The 11,243-nt window shown below is 34.5% G+C and overlaps 1 protein-coding gene across 2 annotated transcripts; it reads right to left on the bottom strand.

Annotated features, from left to right (window-relative positions):
• Positions 1–549: 549 nt before the first annotated feature.
• LOC112518572 (zinc finger protein CONSTANS-LIKE 13) lies at positions 550–5,492 on the bottom strand. Of its 2 annotated transcripts, XM_025126315.1 has the most exons (5): positions 4,705–5,492; positions 3,453–3,665; positions 2,222–2,502; positions 1,096–1,202; positions 550–801 (listed from the first exon to the last, which is right to left on the bottom strand). In XM_025126315.1, exons 1-4 carry the CDS (start codon positions 5,287–5,289, stop codon positions 1,112–1,114), a joined length of 1,170 nt encoding a protein of 389 aa, XP_024982083.1. In that variant the 5' UTR covers positions 5,290–5,492; the 3' UTR covers positions 550–801; positions 1,096–1,111. The 2 variants fall into 2 exon arrangements, with proteins under 2 accessions (XP_024982083.1, XP_024982082.1); XM_025126314.1 differs by lacking the exon at positions 550–801 and having other exon boundaries at positions 834–1,202; positions 4,705–5,491.
• Between the last annotated feature and the right edge of the window lie 5,751 nt (positions 5,493–11,243).

Genomic DNA, 11,243 nt, shown 5'->3' with positions numbered 1-11,243 from the left:
TTTCTGTAATGGTAGGTTTCAGACCAGCTTACACGCACCTCGATTAACGTCGGTGGACCCTGAACCAAAAAAGCCCAATATCTGATTACATAACATTATAGGACATGAATACCACGCGACATTGGTAGTGGTGGAATAAGGTCGTCTCGATGACTTTTGTTCCAGTCTCGTAACGATAGAGGCAGTTGAAGCTTGCACAACTTCAAGGCTAACCCGCAATGCCTTTCTTCTACTATGTCGATCGTTGAAAGTTGCCAAGTATTTCTTGGATTCAAAACTTCTTGGCGGCTCTGTTGTTCTCCGCCACCGGAGATGCCACCACTTTGGTTGTCGTTGGCCTCCACAACTCCTCGAGTTTGCAGCAACACCAAACGGATGTGAAATGCAACGCCTATTTATATTTACTTCGGGTTCTTTCATAAATTTTTACACCATTGGGATGAAGCCGTACATGCTACCGTGGAACGGGAAAGATTCATAAACACGAACCCTTTCATCGTCGAAATGGTGGGAACCAATATAATTAAATAATTAAAATTTAGGTTATTAAAGGTACGATGTTCATAAAAGAAATTTGTTATATGCCGATAGAGCGGAGCCGCGGCCCAGGTAAGATGTATGCAGACCTTACTCCGTCTTAAGAGAGACTGTTTCCGAAAAGACTTATGGATTACGAAAATAAATATGTACTTTCGAGAATTACTGGGATGCACACCGAACCAATGACGAAAATCTCACCATTAACCACGTCTAATCCCCGCATCGATCTACGGGTGTGCCAAATTATCCTCGAGCCTCTACCTTTCAAGTTTCAAATGAACGAATACCATTCATTAAGAAATCGACTAGGAAACTCGCATTTATTTGATTAACAAGCTACACTTGCAACAAACACACTTGAAAACCGCTTACGAACAACACTAATCTAATTACCAATGCCAAGGAGGCAAGATGAAGCCATCAACTATACAGAAAACCACGATAACCGGAAACCAAGGCGGTGCTTGCCGCTCGGGAGCATCAAACACCGCCTTTGACTACCAATTACCATAGCACAACTCTACACTATCATCTACCAAAGATCCGATGTCAAACCTGTGCACCGATGGTTTCACCGATCCAATTTGGCAAAACGTCCCCTAATCCTCGTCCGGCTCTCGGCACGGACCTTTCTCGACTCATACCTAATATGCTTATCGTACCTGTCATAACGGGTAAACCAAACAAATAAATCAGCTTAATATCGTATCTATGCATCTAACGGAAGATCTGCAGTTTACGACCCCACAATCAAATTCCAACGTTTGTTGTCAAAAGAGTCAAAGTTAGGACCCCGAAAGTTAAAAGACAAAATCGGCTTTATAGGTTGCGGAATATATCCAAGAGTAAATTACAATTTCTGTCCCTGTAGTTTGTTAATAACTTTTATTTTAGTCCCTGTGGTTTATAAATTTCAACTTTAGTCCCTATGGTTTGTAATTTATTGTTATTTTTGTCCTTGCAGTAATTCCTACTTTTAAGTAGAACAAACCAAAACAGTAAAGAATTGTAAACCATAGGGACCAAAACAACAATAAACTGTAAATCATAAGGATGAAAATAGCAATGAATTACGAACCATAGAGACGAAAACTGCAATTTCTAAACCAAATGGGACAGGAATAGCAATTTTTGACAAACCACAGGGACGAAAGACGTAATTTACTCTCTATCTAAAATTCTAAATGTCCTAATAGACTGCTATATAATACTTGTATTTATAAGACCAAACATTATGCATCCAATGTAAGGTATTACAATAGAAAGTTTAGGCGTATTTAGACATTCTAACAAGTTCTTTTAAGACCCTTAAAAAATAAAACGTCTTATTAGCTTTTTATGAAACGTTTTTGAGAAGTGGCCTATGAACACCTTCATAAAACACTTGTTTTTATAACACATTTTTCAAATAATATTATATAAAAAAGACTCAAATATGACGTCTTATTTTAAAAGTGTCCTAAAAAACTTGTTACGATGTCCAAAAGCATCCTATCAACTTTTTGTAACACCTTTACATAGGACACACAATTGTTTGGTCTTATAAATCAAGTCTTATAAAAGCCAATTTTGTTATGTAAGATACGAAGAAAAACGGCATTAAATGTTTAGAAAAACAAATTACAAACCAAAATCTTCGATTTCGAATAAAAAAATCACGAGACTGAATAAGTAGAACTACCTTCTAGATTTCTTCTTCTCTTTGTAGCGCGAAATTGCGGTCTCCCTCTCTTGGCTGTTGATGTCACGTACAACGGGAAACAATGGTACGTTTTCCGCAGCAACGTTATGATCATGCAACCGGCCTTCATGATTAGCATTGGCGTGGCTCGAACTATGAACGCTGTATAAATTTTCATCAGGAACTACGCAGTTTGTCTCATTATCTCCGACTAATTGGTCAGACACAAATTCTTGACCCCCAGCATCAGAACCATCATGGCACCATTGAAACGTATTTGCCTGTAAATACGAAAACACTGTGAGAATATGTGAAATCCCGTTAGATTACTTTCCAGAGCATTTCCAATATATATTGAGAAGAAACGGTCCTGGTCTAAGGGGTTGTTTGGTTGGTTTTTCATTAAGGGCTGTTTGTTCGCAGCTTAATGAGACTTGCAGCTTAAGAAGTGGCTTATTCAGTAAGCTTCTAGAGGAGCTTTATGCAAAAAGCAAAAAGAAAAATTCAAACTTGCCCTTCCAATTGAAAAACATGCTCGTTCCGTTTATGAAAAAACCATCCCAAACAGAAACATTCTCAATCTATACAGACAGGTTAATCTACATACACGGACAACTTCATCCATCAAGTATTCTATGGATGGATAAAGTTGTCTGTCTGTGTAGATTAATCTGTTTGTATAAATTGGGAATGCTTTTGTTTGGGAGGGTTTTTTCATAGATGGAATGAACATGTTTTTTAATTGGGAAGGGAGGGTTTGGAAAAAAAAACTTGGCTTTCTGCATAAAGCTCCCCCTAGAAGCTTACCGAATAAGTCACTTTCTATATCATTAAGTCGCTACCAAACAGTCACATGTAACTAACTGAATAAGTTGAAGTCCCATTAAGCTCGTTAAACTGCTAACAAATAGGCCCCAACCCGATGCGAGACTCCAACTTGCCCCCTTTAATAGAGGCTGAACGGGCACAAATTGTCCAAGAGTGTCAAATCCCTACATTCGTGGACTTTGGCTCAATAAACCTGATTAGAAGAATGGCAAAAAGACGGAAATACCCCTACATTAACAAACACGGTCACAATTTGTTTTTTGGAAACAGCCGCTCTACCCTTTGGGGTAGAGATCAGATATGCATACATCCAACCCGTAGACCCACCTCAAGGTGGGATATACTGCGTTCGTTTGGTTCATAAGATATGCAAATAATTTGAAAAATGAAGACGAGATTATACCTCATATGGAGAATATATCTTCTGCTCCAACTTATGTTCGAATCCTGAACTTCTACCTTCGATTTGGATGCTTTCTGTAGTTACCGTAGGCTGAAACTCGCTCATGGGTTTAACCATGTCTTGACCATCGTCCACATTCGGTTCAAATATCGCCAATTCACGAAGCTGGCGAAGAAGTTCGTCTTTGTACGTTCCAAGAGCAGCATTTCGATTCTGGTTCAACAACAAAAGCCTAAACAAAATTAACAAACGATAAAAAGGCACAATGAATTTGATCTCAGTAACCGGAAGAAAGACACAATGGGGCAAAAATGCATCAAAATGCAATAAAGTTTGGTTTAGTTCCTAGTTCCTATTTTGTACCCATTTTGATTACTAACTTGCTGATCTTGTAACATTTGATAACATGGATACTCATTTACGATATCATTTACGATAGGTTTACAAAATGGTTATCTCAAGTGAACGATAACTTAATATCCATGTCATCAGATGTTACAAAATCAGCCGGTTACCGGTCAAAATGGATATAAAAATTCAAAAGTTTGAAACTAAATAAAAACCAAGACAGACTTCGTTGCATTTTTATGTATTTCGCCCTAAAACCAACAATTTTAAATTAGGGGCTTTTTAGTTGGTTTTCCATGTGTATGGATAAAGTTGTCTGTGTGAATTAATTTGACTGCATAGTTTGAGAGCGGTTTTTCATAGATTGAAGGATCGTGTTTAGTTGAGAAGGGCAGGTTTGGAAAATAAATGGCTTGTTGCATAAAGCTTTCCCCATAAGCTTACTGAATAAGAGGCTGTTTGTTTACCTCTTAATAGTTTCATTAAGAGGCAACCTCTGAATGGCTAAAGAGGTAAATCTTGTTTAGCAAAAAAAAATTAATAGTTCTAAAATCCTTTGAATGATTTTGTATCATGGGCCTCCCGTAACCATTCAGCATCCTAATTTCATTGAAAATAATTACTGAACAATTATATTTCATTTTGCACTACATCGAAACCATTCAGCAACGGTCAAACAGCCGGCCCTAAGGCTTTCTATATCATTAAGCACTACGACAAGGTCATATATGACTGACCCAATAAGCCGTGAGTTCCATTAAGCAGCTAACAAACAATTCTCACACCAATCCAGTTTCCGGCTCTTTTGTAACATACGGGTCAACCGTACCAGATAATGTCAGCTTTATCCGGACAGAAACTCCCTGGAATGCATCATAAAAAATAGAAAAGAAGGTTTTTATACCTTAGGTAAAGGAGGAACACCCATGGCTTGATAGTTATGATCAGAGCCACTAGAAACAATCAAATCATCAAGGCTCACAAACGACGGCGTATCCCAAACGAGGTAATCCGGAAACCCATCACCCGACCCATGAGAATCGGATCCTCCATCACCACCGAGAAAAACCCCCTTTTTGCTCAAATCCTCAAACCCTAAAATCGACAACAAATCAGTAACAGAAGGACATCCGGTGAACCCCTCAAGAGGTCGCCGGTCGTGTGTCGTCGGAGAATTCGAATTCGTCTTGTTATGCGTCTCCCAATCGCAATTCTGGCAGTGGACGGCGGCGTCGGTGGAGCAGAAAATCGACGCCGGCGACGAATCACAAGCATCGCAGAGCAGTGAGCGAGTGTGTTTAGTAAAAAGCTGATTAGTCGAGTGGACTTCACGATCGCAAGAGAGACATAGCTTGGCTGTATCCGCTCTACAGTACAAAATCGCCGTCGATTTGTTGCAGAAATCACAAGGGCGTCTCAGAGAACTTCCATAGATTCCGGTGGTTTTGGTTTCTCCATGGGAGTGGTCAATCGGAGGAGAACCGGGCATGCTTTTTCGAAATTTCCTTCAAATTCGTAAAACGGAACTGGAATTGAGGGAATTCGAGAAATGGGTATGAACGGAAATGGGTTTAATTTGATGGAAATCGAAGTGGGTGGGAGGAATTATGCTTGTTCTCCAAGCAATGAATGTGATAAGGGATGTTCTCATGATGATTTCATCATGAAAATTACCGGGGTTTTTCCATTTTCGTTGAAAAAAAATGGAGAGAAAATTCAAGATTTTTGATGGAGAAAGACGTGGAGATATCTTGGACTTACAAAGTTTGATATGATACTATTTTCCAATTTGCTTCAAGTGAAAGGGATGTATCTCGTGAATATCAATATATAATATCCCTTTTAAACTCTTCAAATGTCTCCATTTGTGTTTGAATTTGGGGCCTACACTAAGCCTAAAATTTAGTAAAAATGGTCCTTATACACATGAAAGGGTGAGTTAAATCAATTTTTAGGGTTTTAATTTGACATAAATAGTTTAATAAATGATGTTTGTAGTGTGTAAAATTAGCTGGTTAAGAGATATAGTGATTTTGTTCGAATACGAAACGGGTCTAAGGTTCTATCCTAGGTATGGACGAACCTAATGTAGAGCATACAGTGGATGTGTCATTGTATTGTTTATCCGTTGTAGTGTAAAAAGTTATAGGGTCGTGAAAAGTATTGTGGTATTAATTTGGTAAGTGTCATCGTATATATTTTGTAACTACAATGAGAACACATATTTTACTTGGTAGAGTTGGTTTGCAACGCTTTTCTTTCACGCTATAATTGAGTTTGAATAGTGTTATTTTCTTAGGTTTTAAATTGAGTTTGAATAGTGTTATTTTCTTAGGTTTTAACTTTTAATTCTAGATCTATTATGTTTTTGAAGAAAAAAAATTGCAATAAAAGAATTGAACACATGATCTCGCATATGAGGAAACAATGATAATTTTATGAAAAATATCAGTATATTTGTTTATTATGGTCAAATGGTGTCACCATTTGGAAAATTTTATGGGTCCATCCCTGATCCCAAGCCACCTGCGAGTCTCAACCACTAAATGAGCCAAAAAATGTCCTCTCACATTGGTATCCTTGAAGGTGAGCTCCGCGTACGGCCGGTATTTTTGTTCAAATAGTTTAGCTAAGGGTGCTCATAGGTCGATTTGAAGATATTTGAATAACTTAACCCAATATTTGCAGTTTGAAAATTTTCAACTCAACCTAACCCAAACCGTGTAGGTTGAGTTGGTTTAGTCAGTTGAGATTTTGGTATATTTTTATATTCTCGTATGTTCGTCGTCTTGAATATTTTTATTTATGTAGATGGTTGAACGTATCGAATTTGACATCAGAGCTTCAATAGGACTTGAGCATCATAACGAGTATCAGCTGTAGAGATTACATTTATTAGAAATGATTAGTTCTACGTTATTAACTCATTATCGAACCTGAAAACCAACTGTTAAAAAAAGTATAAGTAAATGTATTGATGTTTTGAGACGACGTATTGATCTCGGCATTCGATGGAAATACTTTCAACTGAAAACCCCTAAAAATTGACAAACTCTTAAAAACTATTTTCTATGCATGAAATACTGCTTATTACTTAAAATTCAATATTACAAGTAAAATGGGTCGTAACTATAATTTATTAAAATTACATGTTTGAGTTTGTTTTATTAACTGTAAATAAACGCAACCAAATACAGAATAAACATCTCATTTTAATTATAAAAAATTTAAAATACAATTAGGATCATCATTGAATTCTAACAAAACACTTAATTATTACTATTATAAAAAATTATATTATTAAACCAGAAATAAATTATTTCGTTAAAACTTAAATTATAACCATAATAAAATATTGAATTAAATAAATTACACAAAACAAAAACTTTTAAATAATTAATTTGATACTAATATCGATATATTTTTTTCAAAAATAAAAAATTACCATTTTTCAAAATCACATAAAACTGTATTATATCGACAAATATAAAAAATAAAATAAAACATTAAAATCAAGATGTATCTTGTTGTATTACACGAATACATTTCTAGACGAAAAATGTATTAAGTTATATTAAATAAATATATTTTTAATATTATTTTAAATCAAAAAGGGCAAAAAGGAGTGACCGACAATATTGAGTTATTGTTGAGAATTTAATGTAAACCATGTTAAAAGACAACCAAAAAGTTAACCTTTTCAGTCCCTTTTTTTTGACCTTTTGAGAGTTGAAGTTGAATGACTCACATGTTTTTAATGCATCACTTCATTTATATTTTATCTATTTTTTATTAACATCAATATCCAACCCATTATACGAATCGAATAATCTTAAGGTGAATATTCGTTTCACGGGTTGTTTGGAGTTATCACATTTGAACATCTGTGACCACAAAAGGATTTTTATTTCTCATTAGATTTTATATTTCATCTATTTTTTAAGTACTAATGAAAAAACATTATATATGTAAAACATATAGAGAAAAGATTTTGAAACAACCTAAAAAAAGAATCGAAAAACCAGTAAAAATGGATGAACATATATCAAATTAAAGATAATAAAATGGTTTTTGTTCGCTCCAGTTTTTGTTGTTTTCATTGATTTTGATTTAAAATTTCAGGAGGAAATGCTGTATTTTTTTAGAAAGTATAGTTATAACCACAGTTTTTAAGATCATCTTTTCTATCATCTAAATTTAACAGTTTGTATGAGTTTTTGGGTTTTTTTATTTTTTCAGGGTCTTTTATATAAATATAAGAGATTAATCATTTGAGAACCCATGAAACTATAATAACCCTGAGAACTTGTATATCATGTGTTATTTTATATGATTTTTTTTCTATCTAGACATATGATTTAATGTATTGATTAACATATTTTTGTTTCACATGTACTCGGTTCATAATGTGAAACATTTTTATGTGTATTTTGTGTTTCATAAACACTCCAAAAAGTTTCACATTGTAGACCAAATACACATAAAACAAACATATTATTAAACAAGTATATGTTAATTAATATTCCAAATTATAGTCTTAGATGGAAAAAAATTATATCAAATAACACATGATGCATAAGTTTTAAAAGTCATCATAATTTCATGGGTTTTTTCAAAATGGTATTGTTGTAAACCTGGTAAGCGCTCACCGGATAAGAGTCGTCACTCTCACTTACCAAGTAAAATTCTTCATCTTTATTATTGTTTTTATCGGGTAAGATTTTTGACCTTTACTATATTCATCCGGTAAGAAAAATTACATAGTAAACACTTACTCGGTAAGTGTTTAGTAAACGACCCCTTAATTAAATAACATTACTATAAATAAATTATCTGAAATAATATATGTTATTTGCTTCAATCAAATAAATTTTCAATTATTTGATTATGTTAGAAGGGTACCTGCGCAATGCAGCGAGATAAATCTCGATTTTAATGTTCAGATTTTATTATTTGTCTCTATCGATATAATACGATTTTACGTGGTTTTGAGAAAACGATAATGTTTCTCGTTTTTTTGTGTAACTTCTTTAATTCAAAATTTTATTATAATTTAATTTAGATTCAACAACAAAGTAATTTATTTTTGGTTTAATGATATAATTTTTTATAAAAATAATAATTAAACATTCTATTAGAACTCAATGATTGTCTTAATTATATTTTAAATTTTCTATGTTTAAAGTAAATGTTTATCATGTATTTGATTATTTTTATTTGCAGTTAGTTACATGGATTTAAAAATGGAGCTTTAATAAGTTGTGCAAAATTATCTATAATCTTGAATTCAAGTAATATACATCAATAAACAACACTTCATGCATAAAAAATGATTTTAAGAGTTTTTGTCAAATGCTTTATAATACAGTATAAATATACATAATAATGGAAATAATAACTATAAATCCATATTAGACACGTGTTTGCAATCAGTCCTCCTAGAAAATAATATAACTATCTGGTCCAAAACTAATCCGCCCTCAATCGGTCTGATCCCCCTTAACGGAACCAACTGCTCATCTCTATAGCCAGTAACGCAACATTATTATTAAGCCTTACAGAGATGTAGTTGAAAGTCTCATCTACCTCGAGTTCAAATCTAGATGCTACCAAAGCCCTTGTGGCCGTAGAGATTCGCGTGCAATGACTCCAGGTCATTCATGGTCGTCCGAGGGATTAGTTGGTGTGTTTAAGCTGTCCCGAAAACCCACAACCAACCATACAAGTGATTTTACTATTTTGTTGGTTTGTTGAATCTGCTGGGAAAGATGTATTATCGTCAAAACGATATAATGACGTAAATAAAGATATACGTATGAAAGTCTGATTATAACTGATCTATTTCATAATTATAAATGATACTGAAGTCATGACGAATGTGGTATCTATATCATATACTAATTCACAGTTAAATCCTTATCTAAGTACAGCCTGTCAAACTTAGGATAAGTTGGTTTACAGACAGGGATGTAGAATGTTCGATCTCTTAACGAGCTACTCGAGCTCGAGCCGATTTCAAACATAAAACAGAACTCGTTTAACTTAACGAGTTGAGGTTCATACACCAATGTTTGACTCGGCTCTCTTGAAACTTGATAAAACTATTCGAGTCGAGTTAAGTCAGACTGTTCGAGCATACCTTTTTTCAAGCCAAACATGCTCATAATACTATAAAAATACAATAAAAATATATATAAATCATCGACCTCGAGCCAATAAACGAGTTAGTTGATCGCTAGTTCGAGCACTTAAACAATCACCGATCTCGATAATTCAAAAAACATTCAGGCTCGAGCTTCGTAATACTTTCTCAAGCTGAGTTTGAATGACAAATTACTAAAATTCAGTTCCGTTCGTTTAGACCCGTACTTGCATAAAATATGTAAGACTCCGTATAATGGTCTATAGCGTATAGATCAATCAGAAAAGCGGTGAGGTGACTTTGCCCAAATACAATACAGGTTATGAGTTCGATCGTAAATCCCACATACTCACAATAGTGTCCTTGAATGCCGGTTTTATGTAAGGTCGATTGAGGTTGCCGGTAATCAACTTTTTATCAAAACAGTATAGTCTGTATAATTAAGTTCATATATGAAACAAACTTTTAGATTGGGTAAAAAGTGTAATTAGAACATAATTAAAGGGTCATTGTTACCAATTATCTAAACTCACCATTTTTTAACATTGGGGTTTGGTTTCTAATCGTGATCTCCGCCCATCTCTGAAAACGCCCCAAAATGAAGTGAGGGCGCTGCACCAAGGAGTCTACGATCGATGTTCGAATGATGTTACATCAAGCAAATCGAGGAGGAGGATGAATGGTCGATTAAGGTAATACCATGATGAATTTCAATTTTTGTTGTATATATATGTAAATGACTGTATTTCGAGTCGATTTGGGTGGTTATGCGATCTGCAATGGCAATTCGGAAACTGTTCATCAGCGATGAACACCGTGTGCAGCGGTTCCGGTTGTTGTGTTTAAAACATTGCAGTGATGTCAGAGATAAGGAAGTTATGGGAATGGAGGCTGTAGTTCAGACCTTCGATTGGGGGTCGTTTACTTTGATGAATCTTCAAAAAACGATTATAATTTTCTTCTTAAATGGTTAGAAATTAAAATATGCAAAGAATTAGAGCATATCTTTGTAAATCGAAGCATCGTAGTTTCCATGACGCTGGCCGTGGGTGTTGTTGCTGAGGGAATAAGAAGAAAGCAATTCTGTTTACTGGATGTTTTGTGGGATCTGGTATGGTTTCTGGACTGTGATATACAGCCTTGGATTACTTAATATTGGCTAGCTAAATTGTGGACCAAAGTAGCTGAATTGAGCCAATGATTTGAGTTGTTTAACTAAGTTTGTTGATTGATTTTATGCATATAATTAGTTGGTTCATTACTTATTACCAATTCACAAATTAGGATGTAGTAAATTGCAA

This window comes from Cynara cardunculus (assembly GCF_001531365.2).
Source record: "Cynara cardunculus var. scolymus isolate 2C chromosome LG 9, CcrdV1, whole genome shotgun sequence".
Classification (NCBI taxonomy): Eukaryota; Viridiplantae; Streptophyta; class Magnoliopsida; order Asterales; family Asteraceae; genus Cynara; species Cynara cardunculus.
Note: the sequence above shows the minus strand (reverse complement) of the source record. Positions and strands in the feature narration are given on the sequence as shown.

Excerpts from the sequence above, each read along its gene's own strand:
- LOC112518572 (XM_025126315.1), bottom strand. The coding sequence starts at position 5,289 with ATGCCCGGTTCTCCTCCGATTGACCACTCCCATGGAGAAACCAAAACC. Across the intron at positions 3,666-4,704 it reads GTGTTCCTCCTTTACCTAAG|AATCGAAATGCTGCTCTTGG; the intron begins GTATAAAAACCT and ends TTGTTGAACCAG. Across the intron at positions 1,203-2,221 it reads GAGAAGAAGAAATCTAGAAG|GTACGATAAGCATATTAGGT; the intron begins GTAGTTCTACTT and ends CCGTTATGACAG.